We start from the raw sequence: 13987 nt of genomic DNA, 5'->3' as shown, positions 1-13987 counted from the left end.
AGAAACAGCAACTCTGATGATAAATTGAAACTCAAATATACCCAAGGAGTATAAAACTACTTTATAAGCCCTTAAACAATAAATATGCCAACAATCCTCAGCATACTTTTTGTCATTTTTTAGAGCATTCAATTGAGTTATATAACATGTGATACCAATAAATAATTAACTTTTTATTTATTTATTTAGAGACTGAGTCTTGCTTTGTCTCCCAGGCTGGAGTGCAATGGCATGATGTGGGCTCACTGCAACGTCTACATCCTAGTTTCAAGCGATTCTCCTGCCTCAGCCTCCCAAGTAGCTGGGATTACAGGCATGCGCCACCACTCCTGGCTAATTTTGTACTTTTAGTAGAGACAGGGTTTCACCATAATGGTCAGGCTGGCCTTGAACTCCGGACCTCACGTGTTCTACCACCTCAGCCTCTCAAAGTGCTGGGATTACAGGCATGAGCCACAGCGCCTGGCCTATAATTAACTTTAAAAAATATTCTACTATCGAATGCCTGAAAAAATCATATTACTTCTATGTATTAAAAACAAACTATTATGTAAATAGGCCAGAGATATGGTGTCAGAGATGAGATTCCTTGCAAACAGTCTCTGAGACAAAAAGTTGCACACAGAAAGTTTATTGAGAAGTATTGTTGCTATTTATAAGGAAGTAAAGGAGGCAGTATTGGGCAGAGAAAAGCTCACCCATACTGCAGTTGCTACTGAGGCTTCAGCCCATGTGACAGGGACACTGGAGCTGGGGTGGTCTTTCAGAGTTCTCCTAAATTGAGGCAAATGGGCGAGACTTTTGTATCTTTGCCCTAGCCAAGAGCAGGCACCAGAGAGAAATGCAGCTGTGATCCTTTTGCAGATATTATTATTCTGGAGTCGATGCACCCACACCACAAATACTAGGAATAATATTTGTGGTGTGGGTGCATCGACTCCAGAAGAGGATCTTGATGAAGCATTACAGTATCCACTACAGAGAGGCAGTGGCATATTCTGCTTACCCCACAAAGATTGCAATGAGAATGCAAGTAGGAGTAGTAAGGACATAAAATAAATCAATTATTTTCTACTGGGCCTTAATATATCAGAACCATTGGAATTTACAGGATGATATTTATTATAGTACTCCAAAAAAATCTCTTTTAAATCTCCTTAACTCAGAAGGGAATTTTTAAAAGTCCACAATTCGCCTGGTCTGTGAATTCCCTTTAAAAAAAATGTGGTTTAATCAAATTTACAAGAAAAAAACAAACAACCCCATCAAAAAAGTGGGGGAAGGATATAAACAGACACTTCTCAAAAGAAGACATTTATGTGGCCAGCAAACATATGAGAAAAAGCTCATCATCACTGGTCATTAGAGAAATGCAAATCAAAACCGCAATGAGATACCATCTCACATCAGTTAGAATGGCGATCATTAAACAGTCAGGAAACAACAGATGCTGGAGAGGATGTGGAGAAATAGGAACACTTTTACACTGTTGGTGGGACTGTAAACTAGTTCAACCATTGTGGAAGTCAGTGTGGTGATTCCTCAAGGATCTAGAACCAGAAATATCATTTGACTCAGCAATCCCATTACTGGGTATATACCCAGAGGCTTATAAAACATTCTACTGTAAAGACACATGCACACATACGTTTATTGCGGCACTGTTTACAATAGCAAAGACTTGGAACCAACCCAAATGTCCATCAATGATAGACTAGATATAGAAAATGTGGCACATATACACCATAGAATACTATGCAGCCATAGAAAAGGATGAGTTCATGTCCTTTGTAAGGACATGGATGAAGCTGGAAACCATTATTCTCAGCAAACTAACACAGGAACAGAAAACCAAACACCACATGTTCTCACTCATAAGTGGGAGTTGAACGATGAGAACACATGGAGATGGGGAGGGAAACATCACACACCAGGGCCTGTTGGAGGATTAGGGGGCAGAGGGAGGGATAACATTAGGAGAAATACCTAATGTAGATGAAGTGTTGATGGGTACAGCAAACCACCATGGCAAGTGTATACCTACGTAACAAACCTGCACATTCTGCCCATGTATTCCAGAACTTAAAGTATAATTTTAAAAACGTGGTTTAAAAACAAAAACCACATAATACAAACTTTGCCAGCTTAACTGTTTTATGTGTACAAACCAGTAGTGTTAACTATATGTACATTGTTATTCAACAGATCTCTAGAATGTTTTCATCTTTCAAATCCGAAACTCCTAACCCACTGAAGAGCTCCTATTGCTCCCTGTACCCCAGCACTGGCAATATGACCATTCTACTTTCTGTTTCTAAAGAGTTTGACTACTTTAGATACATTATATAAAAGGAAGCATGCAATATTTGTCATTTTATGACTGGCTTATTTAACTTAGCATAATGTCTTTAAGGTACACCCATGTTGTAGCATAGGAAACGATTTCCTTCTTTTTTGCGGCTGAGTAATATTCCATTGTGTCCTATACCACATTTTTTAATCCGTTTATCAATCAATGGACATTTTAGTTACTTCAATTTTTGGCTATTGTGAATTATGCTGCAGTTAATATGAGTGTGCAAATATCTCTTTAAGATACTGTTTTTAATTCTTTCGGATATACAGATGCTCATTGATTTACACTGGGATTACATCCCAATCAGCCCATCATAAGTTGAAAATGTCATGTCAAAAATTAATTTAATATACCTAACCTACCAAACATCATTGCTTAGCCTAGCCTACTTTAAATATGGTCAAAACATGTAGATTAGGCTACATCTGGGCAAAATCATGTGGCAACACAGTACATAGTAGAGTATCAATTATTTATCCTCATGATAAATATCATGCTGCAACCCAATATCTCAGAAGAGAGTATCATACTGCATATTATTAGCCCCAGAAAATATCAAAATTCAAAATTTGAAGTATGGTTTCTTAATGAATGCATATCGCTTTCACACCATTGTAAAGTCCAAAAATTACAAGTTAGACCTTAGTAAGTTGGGGACTATCTGTAAACCCAGAAATGGGATTGCTGGATTATATGATAATTCTATTTTTATTTTTTGAGGAACCTCCATACTGTTTTCCATAGCTGCTACACCTTTTCACATTCCCACCAACAATGCAGAAGTGTTTCAGTTTTTCCACATCCTTGCCAGCATATGTTATTTTCTGTTTATGATCACGGTCATCCTCATGGTTGTGAGCTAATATCTCATTGTGGTTTTTGTCCTTCATTTGCATTTCCCCGATGATTGATGGTGTTGAGTATCTTTTCAGATGCTTGTTGGCTGTGTATATATTTTCTTTGGAGAAATGTCTATTTAAATCCTTGCCCATTTTAAAATCAGGTTAATTGTTTTTGATGAATTCCTTATTAATTACTCAACTCAGAGCCTTTCTTCTTGAAATACAGATTGCTCAGAACCTTTCATCTAATTTACTAAACGTTGATCTTGAAGAAGTATTTTAATTTATCTGAATTTAGTTTCCTGTTCTATAAATTGATATGATGAGGAACCAATGGAGAAAATGACTAAAAAGACATTTGTATGCTGTCCAAATTCTGTGCAAATATATTATAATTGATTTGAACCAAAAGAATCTACATTTTAAGACTATTTAATATTGTCCCATTTACATTGCACTAATGGTTCCTCTTTCTTCTCCCTGATGAAGTTCTAGACTGAAACTCTGAGGAAGCTGTAAATCACAGTTATATAACTCTGTTATATTAATTTATATAACTTCTCTGTCTCTCTGTATATTTAGACTATATATACATATGCATATATATATTTAGAGAGAGAGTGAGATTGCACTTAAGGACTCTGCTTAGTACATTGCAACTTGTACCTCATTCTAATTGTGAAAACAACAACAAATTTTGATTGAGAGCCTGTTATTTTTCAGACCTTTGGTCTTGTGAGGAAGGAAAAGGTGATTCTGATACTTATCTCAAATAGCTTATCATCTCCTCTGGTGGATGAGGCTTGTGAGGGCCTGACACATGGTAGAGGATCTTATTCATTATATAACAACTTTCAAAACACATTGCTAATTATTTTGCTACTTAAGGTGAAAATGTAGCTCTCCCAAACAAGTAAGAGATTTAGACTGAATTTTGTAGAAAACACTGCTTACCTCATTTTGCTGAGTTTTCACTGCAGGGTCTTGTCTCTAACATTCAGATAGGAGGAACTCTATTTTAAAAAATTGAATAAGCAAACCTAAATCAGAATAAATTATTTAATTCGGGAATTTTTTAAGGTGCTCAGAATTTTGGTAGAATAGCAGTGTATTTTCTGTAATAAGAACTACACAATGTTCTCTAGCTGGTTATACTCAAATGGTTATATGGATTTTATTCTGATATCACTTTTACAATTGATGACCACCCTTCATCAATAGCATGGTCTTTATTATGGTTTCATCTGGCTTTTTCTTCCCTTGTCTTCTGCACTGGGGTGCCTACTTCTTGGCTCTTATTATGACATACTCTACTTTTTTCATATACAAAGCTCTTGGTGCACTAATAGTGAATTTCTGCCAAAAGTGTTACTTTCTTCAAATATCCTGTCAAATGCTGGCTGCCTGATTTATTGACCTTAGAGACTGACTATGTGAATCTTCCATTCTCTGTGGAATTCCATTCCACATTTTAACTTAAAGACTCTCTCTTTTCCAGCTATGTTCTCTCTGCTGGATAAGCATTTTTCTTTTAATTTCTGTGGTAATGGGAAGGGAATTTTAAATCCTGTTTTGTGTAGTAGTGTTTGATAGGTAAAAATGGATGCTGTATCAGCTATCTATTGCTGTGTAACAAGCTACCCCAAATGTAGAGACTTAAAATAAGAATCTCTTCTTTTTAGCTCATGATTCTTGATTCTGCTTGGGGCTTGGTTCATCAAGGTGATTCTTTTGCTAGACTCAGCTGTGCTCATTCATGCACTCATGGTCAGCTGGTGGTTGATGACCACATGTGGCATTCATAAGTCTGGTATAACTTTTTGGTTATAAGTTGAGACAGTGTGGGTGACAGGATCACTTGCCTGTAATTATTCATCAGGCTAGCATAGTTCCATAGTGGTGGAAGAGTTCCAAGCATAGCCCAACACCCAAGCATTGTTAAGCCTCTGCTTATGTCATGTTTGCTGACACGTCATTACCCGAAACAAGTGACTTGACCAATCCATATTCAAGGAGTGGAGAAATAGACTACGGCTCTTAATGGGAGAATCTGGAATATCTCTTGCCAAAAGTGTAGATGCAAAAAGAGAATCTATGGACATTTACTCTCCAGCAGAGATGTTGTCATTTTTGTCACTAAGACACTTCCTGTGTAATATTACTTATTATTCCTTGGCAGCCGTAAGTTTGTGGTTTACTTATGGATACTTCAGTGCCTGCCCAATATCATGTGGGAAAGAGAAGCCCTTAACAATTTCTCTTAACTTCCACTTCTGAGGAATGAGAAAAAACAAACTTGGAGAGGCATAAATGATGTCCAGCACAAATTCTAAGCAGCTATTTGAGAGGTGGGTGGATAGGGAGAGATAGAAAATCCTTTTAATTGAGACATTCTCAACCATAAGCAATTTTTCTTTCCTCAGGAGACATTTGGTAATGTCAGGAGACATTTTTGGTCGAACATCTAGGAGGGAGCTCTGGCCAGGGATACTGACAAGCAATTCTGATCCTACAACGCACAGGACAGCCACTCACGACAAAGAATTATCTGGGACAAAAATGTCAACAGTGCTGAGATTGAGAAGCCCTGCTTTTCACTGAGCGCATGTAGATGAATTCATATAATGTTGGTTATAGAAGGGCACTTAGATGATGCAAACTAAAACAGGAAAAGGCAACGATTATTTCTCTATTCAAATTGGTGAAGGAAGGATACGTTTAAAGTCAGGTTGGAGATATTTCTCAAGGGTAATATTTGTGAGTGGGTGCTAGATGCGCTTGATTGTTACAATCCATATTTTTATAGCTATATCAAATGATCTTCTCTCCCAAATTAAAATGGATATTAGATATATTTCATGGATACCATATATTATAAGCTATAGCTCTTAGAGTCAGAAGTATTTGAGTGATTAACAATTCTCGCATATTGAATGAGACATGTAAGAAAGATACCTGATGTCCTGTGATTCTTAGAAATATGTGCAGTGGTTAAGAACATTGTCTTGGAAACATCACTTGTTAATGTGAGATCCCGAACAAGTTTCATTACCTTGGTAAAAAGAGGACGATAACATCTACCCTGAAGATGGTTTGGTAAAGGTGAAATAAAAGAGGGTTTATGAAGAACCTTGCCTGGCACATAAGAATCACAGAGTAAATGATGGGGATGATGGCAGTGTTGGTGGCAATTTATCTTACTTGTAAGTAGTAGCAAATATTTATTTGAATTATATTTTTAATAGCAAGGATCTATTAAAATGTAAGCAAATAGCACCATTAAGCTTTAAAAATCCATGGCTCCCAAACTTAACTTTTTTTTTTTTTTCTGAAATCCAGAAATACAAATGGTTATCATGAATCCTTGAGTTCCAGTACTCTGGCCTTGCCTATGTAGGGTACAAGCATTTATTTTTCTAAAATAAGAATTATTGATGATACATGGGTCATATATTTTATTTACTCTTTAGAGCGACAGAAAAGAATGCAGACAAAAATAAGTGTTTATGTGTTCATAGTGTTTGTTTCTAATTTTCCAACTTGTATGTGCAGACTGTAAATATTTAGAGGGGAGACGTGAAATTCTTCCTTACCTACGCAATAGATTGTCTTAGAATCTAGACATGATTTCAAATTTTCTTAAGAGGTTCTCTTGAACTCTTACATAATTCATTAATCCAAATGCCGTCCTTTCAAAGATTCAAAAAGAAAATATTCTCCAATATTGCTTACATGGAGGAGAGTTATTTTATCTACTAGTGAGATGGAAGTTGCCAACAATCTTTCCTATACCCCATAGTACTAACCAGTAATGCAATTTGACCACATATAACATTGCTGTCCTCTGTTGAAACGGAATGATAAGGAGGAAGGGAATACTTAACAGCACTTTTTAGATATTCCCTCATAGAACTGTTAATGTGAGCCCAATAACTTATTTTGTAAGTTGAGTGATTTTTCAAATATAAAAGTAAAGCAAACAAAAAAAGTTACCCACATTCATACAACAAAGCTAGAAATAGAGTATGTGCTTCTTGCTTTCTTATCAACCAAAGGAGACCTGTGAATTACAGGAAAACCATGTGTGAATACTTCAAAGGAAATATGCCAAACACATTGTGTGTATGTTTTAAAAGATTTAGTAGCTTCTTTAAAGCTCTAAGTAAAGCTGTTAGTCTGACTAATCATGTACCCCAGAAACCAATTAAATTTTCAGACTAGAGAAATGTTCTTCAAACACTTGAAAAAAATAAGAGTTCCTTCCCAAAGCCAACACCTTTTAATTAACAAAATACTCAGAGCAAAGCTGCAGTTTGCAATAGTATATTACACCTACTGTTATTCGTGCTACCATTCTGGTGTGCCAAACTCAATTCATTTCAGCTATTTTGAGCTTGATTTTCTGTCTGCTTAACTATGGAGGGAAAACCACAATTTTAGTAGAGTAATTTTAATTTTCTAATGAATGCATGAGAAAGGTATTATGCTACATAGTATGTCCTCAGACTATTCAGATGCCCTCTCTCTCTCTTGCTCTCTCTGTCTCTGTCTGTCTCTCTTTACATACACATACACACACACACACACACACACAATGTGTGTATCTATCTGTCTACCTAGATATACGGTTTAATTTTGCACATTGCAATACATCTGGTTCTGGCAGAAGGTGATTGAGCAAAAAACAAACAAATAAAACCCACCCAAATCTGTTACGGGAGGAACCTTTAATAGCATAACATCAGAAAGACTATTTTCAGTAAGGACCCTAGGCAGGAAAAGACAATTCCTCCAATGGACTTGAGAAGAATACCCTTAGTCTCTGAGGTGATTAGAGAGGCTGAGATCTGAACCAGCTAATACCAGAGCCAGCTTCTTGTAACCCAAGATAGGGGCATAAGGCAAGGGGTGAATGCCCAGGCATGAACAGACTTGGGGTTAAGATTAAATAGGATACACAGGAAAGGATTTCCGCCAGCTGGAGGGGAAACCATTTCCCGTGCTCCTTAGGGATGACAACTGGAGACCCAGCCCAGAACATCATTGAAAATTCTATGTAATAGTTTATCTATCCTAACTCTTTACCCGTTCTAGATTACAGATTCAGGCACTCTTAGCAAAACAAATTCTCTTTCAGTCTTTTAAAATATCGAGTTAACAGGAAATATCCTTGGCACAACAATATGACCGTGCCTGACCCTTAGAACTGTGAACAGGTTACTCAGACTCTGCAAAACCACTAACAAATCTGACCAGCCTACACTTCACTGAAAAAGGTGATTTGCATATATTTCTAGTACTATGACATGGTGGAAAAGAAAGAACCTCATATGTGTTAGATAAAGGTAAAGGCATCTGAAGTGCAGTAAGAACCAATGTGATATATATAATAAAATAAGATAAATAGGCCGGGCATGGTGGCTCATGCCTGTAATCCCAGCACTTTCGGAGGCCGAGGCGGGCGGATCACGAGGTCAGGAGATCGAGACCATCCTGACCAACATGGTGAAACCCCATCTCTACTAAAATACAAAAAATTAGCTGGGCATGGTGGCAAATGCCTGTAGTCCCAGATACTCGGGAGGCTGACGCAGGGGAATCACTTGAACGCACGAGGCAGAGGTTGCAGTGAGCTGAGATCACACCACTGCACTCCAGCATGGCAACAGAGCAACACTCCATCTCAAAAAAAAAAAAAAAAAGATAAATATTTCAGGACCTCAAAACTTCTCTCCTTTGAAACACTTTAATTAAAAAATGAAAAAAATATATACATGCATGAATCTAGAGGCAAGTCTTTTTAGAAAACATAAAATATTTTAAGTAATGTTTTTCTGAACAGAAATGGCTCTAATGTGTGAGAGGTCGATGAAGATTAGCCTCTTGCTTCTTTATGTTTTAAAGTATATTCCTTGAGACCCAAAGTTTCTGACTTTAGAATCCAACTCTCAACTACTATCAGCTATCCTCTAGACATTTTCAAAATCCTCCAAAACCTAATAGTGGTGCAAGATTTTGTCCTTCCTGGTGATAACTAGATTTAAGTAAGAAAATGTTAAAGACTAAAAAGTGTTTAGGACCCACAAGAAAGGTGTAATTCTGTTCCTCATAGAGATATTTTAATTACACACTTCTTATTCTGGTCCTCCCCAAAACACAGAAATCTAGAGTTGACATTTAAAGAGAAAATGAGATTTTTGTCTGGAAACAGGAGAGAAAAGTTTTCAAGAAGTATAGAAAGCGTATGAAATGACACAAAGTTTGAAATGGCCTGTGCTCATGAGAGAATGCAGAATAGGCAGGGGTGTGGAGGAGCCTGGAAATAATGGAGGGAGGTAAGGCTGGAGTGTCAAGTCTGGTTCAGAGTACAGAGCATAAAATCCCATACGAATGTAGAACATGAGGAGCCAATAACCATTGTGTGAGAAACGCAGGAAAAAGAGGAAGAAAAAAATCCACATAGCGTACTTACAGTCAGAACAATCCTAGGAGGTGACTTACATGTATCATGTAATAAAATCCGTAACACAATTCCATTAGATTGGTACTGTTTTCATAGTTACACAGGTGAAAACTCTTGAGGGTCAAGATGTTCAGTGTAGCAGGCATGGTATAATTCCTTACCTCAAGATGCCTCCAATGTCAGTGAACATTACTTTTCCAAGATCGTCTGTTTAGGAAATAGTAAGGCCAATTGTCTATGAAGGAAGTACTATTATAATCGCCACTTTACAGAGGAGTAAATGGAGATTCAGAGAGGTTAAGTCATGTGACTATAGTTACACAGCTAAAAAAAAAAAATTATAGAGCAAGGATTCAAATACAACAATCTGGTCCTAGAAAGCCTAAATATTCTACACCCCGCTTTCTGATTCAGAGCTATTTCCTGCTTTTTCCCTTTGATAGAAAAAAAAATGTATGTGTGTGGGGTTGAGGGCAAATAAATTGACTGGCTGTATTTTCTCTCTTTAATATTTGATCTTTCATTGTCTGCCCCAAGCAGCGGGTCTTCCTCCATTATCCTCTTGTGAAAACAGCTAAAATCACCTAACTAGTAAAAACCTAGGCATGTTTTGTGTTCTCGCCTCCATTCTTCCATTCTAATGGGTGCTTGTTAAATTTTAGTACTCATTGTATGTAGAAGACCTCTAAGTTCACTAAAGAGCTTACTGCACATTGACTTTTCTTTAGATTCAAAGGGAATCAATTGAGCACCTCCTATACTCCAGGACATGTGCAAGATGCAAGAGATAGAGCAGTGAGAAAGTCTGATAAGGTTTCCCCTCCCTTTCCCAGCAGTGTACAGATAGATGTTCTTCAGGTGGTGCATGCTGGAGAAGACAAGACCAGAAATACTGGCCTGATGGGTCTGTAGATGAGATTATCTGCCCATGACTGGCACAGAGATGTCTGCATTGCTAGACCTCTCCATCTTCCTCTGAATATGCTTCAGCTAATTTATGATCCCAGTGGCATATTTAGTCATCATGAACCATTCTCTCTTTTTGAGTTTCAGGCCCTGGCCTTTCTTTTCAATAGCTTCCCTCCCTCCCTTCCTTCCTCCTTCCCTCCCTTACTGCCTGGCTTCCTGACTTCCTTCCTTCCTGCCTTGTCTTGCCTTGCTTTTCAATAGATTCCCCACCTCCCTCCCTTCCTCCTTCCTCCCTCCCTCCCTCCCTGACTTCCTTCTTTCCTTCTTCCTTTCTGTCTTTTTCCAAACGTGCTTTTCAGGAAACAGTGGTCTGCTTGTTGAAGTCTGATTAATTCTCTACTTCCTCATCCTTCACTCTATTGAAATTTAGTGTGACATGATCATTTCCACCTCATTAGGTACTTCTTTCATGGTCAGAAATAAGTCTGGAGAAAAAAAAATCTCATGTCTCTGCTCTTATTTGAGGGTCAAATTTTCAATGAGTCACTTTTTAAAAAAGCATTTTCTGACACTCCCATAAGCTTGAAATCCTCCTAAATTGCTGTATATTGCCTCAGTATACATTGTGTATCTATTTTAGGAACACTCCATCCACATTTGCCAGTCAGCCTGGTGTTCTGCAGTTAGTTCCTACAGTGATATTTTAATTTAGCTCTCTTTTCATCCTCACGCATGCATCCTCTCTGGATATTTAGCTCCTTTCCTGGAATCCCTTTTAAGATTTCTAGATCTTTTTGCTTCCATGAGTTCTTCTCCTGGACTGTGACACAAAACACTATTCCTTCTTTACATTACATTTAATTCTTTCTAGAAAGAGCCTCAGAGTAGTCAGATAGCTTTGAGAAACAAAACTTTTTCTTTATCGCCTCAGTGTTACTGCCTTTCAATCATTATTTGGTGACATAAATTTTTTTATTCTCTCTGACAATTAAAACACTATTTTTTTCTGTCTGCATTGATCAAAATTAGTTCCTTCACTCATAGAAAACGCTTGGTGTCCCTGAGAAGCTTGAGAGACAAGAAACATTCTTCCATTCTACTCATCTTCTTCTGTAATGAGGCGACAACCTTAAAAACAGAGTTACATAGCCATAAAAATTAATGATTGGCTACCTCAGAATGAAAATTCAATGTCTCATTTTTTTTAAATGTTCTTAGAATAGTTCACTGGTTGTCCATGCCTCTGAGTCTCCTGTTGAGATGTCTTTTGCAGCTTTCCTTGAAACCTTTTATTCCGAACTACATAGTCCAATAATTTTGCCACCAATCTTCTGGTTATATTATGCTCCTGAGTCTATTGTCTGCAAACTTGATTAGGCATTCCTTCACCTCACCACTCACCTCTGATAACCCAGCTGTGTGTTGGTATTTAGTATCAATTCACACCAGCAAGTTCAGCCCTCTTCAATCAATATAGGGCCACACACAGACCTTTGACTGACTACTCCCCAAGTATTTCACATTTTGGAGCCTTATCTCCAGTTTCTCACCACAGTTGTTCATCACCGTGTTTCTTACTAGCCAAGTGTTTATAAAAACAGTAATACCTAACATTATTGATCACCTACTATAGTGTCAGGTACTGTAATAATATTACTGTGATGATGATGATTATGCTGCTGTTTCTGGCATTGTCATACATGTACTGCTTGTACTACTCATTGAATCTACACAACTGCCCTTATGACATTTACCCTATTATTATTCTTCTTTTAAGGTAAATACATGAAAAATGCTTCCCACTTTGCCTTGCTTACTGCTTACTGCTAGTATTGAACAAATGTTAGAACTGAAACTTAGAGAGGTTACGTGACTTAACCAAGGTCCCAGAGTTCCTAAGGCAGAGAGCAGGATTGTCTACCAGGCATTTTAATTCTAGTACTACGCATCTTAACCATTACCGTAGGCTGACTTACTCTACAGTGTCCAACACTATTCATATTAAGATTTATTTAATGACTTTGAAACAATATTTCATGTCTAAATAGAAAAACTACTAGCTTGCATTTTTAAGAAAATGTTGGATCTTGGTTTTTCTTCGCTGCTGGCCAGTTTACTGACAATCTTAAATAAAAAGAAAAAAATGTGATAAACTGCTCCCAGTATAAAATACAGAGCTAAGACAAGAACGTTTCATTGGCTTTGATTTCCCTAGGGTCCAGCTCCAAATTAATTTACTTCCTATTCAAGGGAATTTTAAATCGGAAAGAAGATCTTATCCCATCTTGTTTTGCCTTTTTTTTTTTCCTTGAATAAAAAAAAAAAAAAAGTAAAATTTATTTCCCTGACAAGGTCTGAAAACTTTTGTTTTCTTTACCACTTCCACAATGTATATGATTGTTATTGAGAAGGCCTATTTAACTTAAATTACTTGTCCAGGCATGAGAATGAGCAAAATCGTTTTTTAAAAAATTGTTAAATGTATATTAATGAAAAGGTTGAATCTTTTCATTTTCTACCATGTGTTGCTAAACAAAGTGTCCACGTTGTTAGAAAAAGATGTATAATGTCATGAATAAGAGTTTGGCTCAAATTGTTACTCTTCAATTAAATTTGACTCATTGTTATTGAAATTGGCTCTTTAGCTTGTGTTTCTAATTTTTCTTTTTCTTCTTTTTTCCTTTTTGCGAAAACCCAAAATATTTTAGCTCCTACTCAGACTGTTAGTCTGGTGACACAACCTGTGGTTACTAAGGAAACTGCCATCTCCAAACTAGAAATGCCATCTTCCTTGATGTTGGAGGTACCTGCTCTGGCAGATTTCAACCGGGCTTGGACAGAACTTACCGACTGGCTCTCTCTGCTTGATCGAGTTATAAAATCACAGAGAGTGATGGTGGCTGACCTTGAGGATATCAACGAGATGATCATCAAGCAGAAGGTATGAGAAAAAATGATAAAAGTTGGCAGAAGTTTTTCTTTAAAATGAAGATTTTCCACCAATCACTTTACTCTCCTAGACCATTTCCCACCAGTTCTTATGCAACTGTTTCTCTCTCAGCAAACACATTACTCTCACTATTCAGCCTACGAATAATGAAAGATATAAATTAATGCAATTAACAAAAGTAGCCATACATTAAAAAGGAAATATACAAAAAAAGCAGAAACCTTACAAGAATAGTTGGCTGAGTTAAATTTGCTAAACAACCTGGTATTTTAAAAATCTATTTTATACCAAATAAGTCACTCAACTGAGCTATTTACATTTAAACTGCTTGTTTTGGCACTACGCAACCCAACATATTGCAGAATCAAATATAATAGTCTGGGAATTGATTATTATCCCCTCTTCTAAGTTGTCTGTGCCAATTTTCCTCCTCCAATGATAAGGATAATTGAAAGAGAGCTATAAAT

At 37.0% G+C, this 13987-nt stretch overlaps 1 protein-coding gene across 4 annotated transcripts in view; it reads left to right on the top strand.

The window, feature by feature from the left end:
* DMD (dystrophin) overlaps positions 1-13987 on the top strand; it is a 2284432-nt gene that overhangs the window by 1598654 nt on the left and 671791 nt on the right. For all 4 annotated transcript variants that reach the window (XM_063634262.1, XM_063634265.1, XM_063634264.1 and 1 more), the window contains exon 51: positions 13279-13511. In XM_063634262.1, the coding sequence (XP_063490332.1) occupies positions 13279-13511 (233 nt within the window). The remainder of the gene's footprint in view (positions 1-13278; positions 13512-13987) is intronic.

Source organism: Symphalangus syndactylus, chromosome X (genome assembly GCF_028878055.3).
Source record: "Symphalangus syndactylus isolate Jambi chromosome X, NHGRI_mSymSyn1-v2.1_pri, whole genome shotgun sequence".
In the NCBI taxonomy this organism is placed as follows: Eukaryota; Metazoa; Chordata; class Mammalia; order Primates; family Hylobatidae; genus Symphalangus; species Symphalangus syndactylus.
The sequence above is the reverse complement of the archived record's forward strand: the minus strand, read 5'-3'. Positions and strand labels throughout refer to the sequence as shown.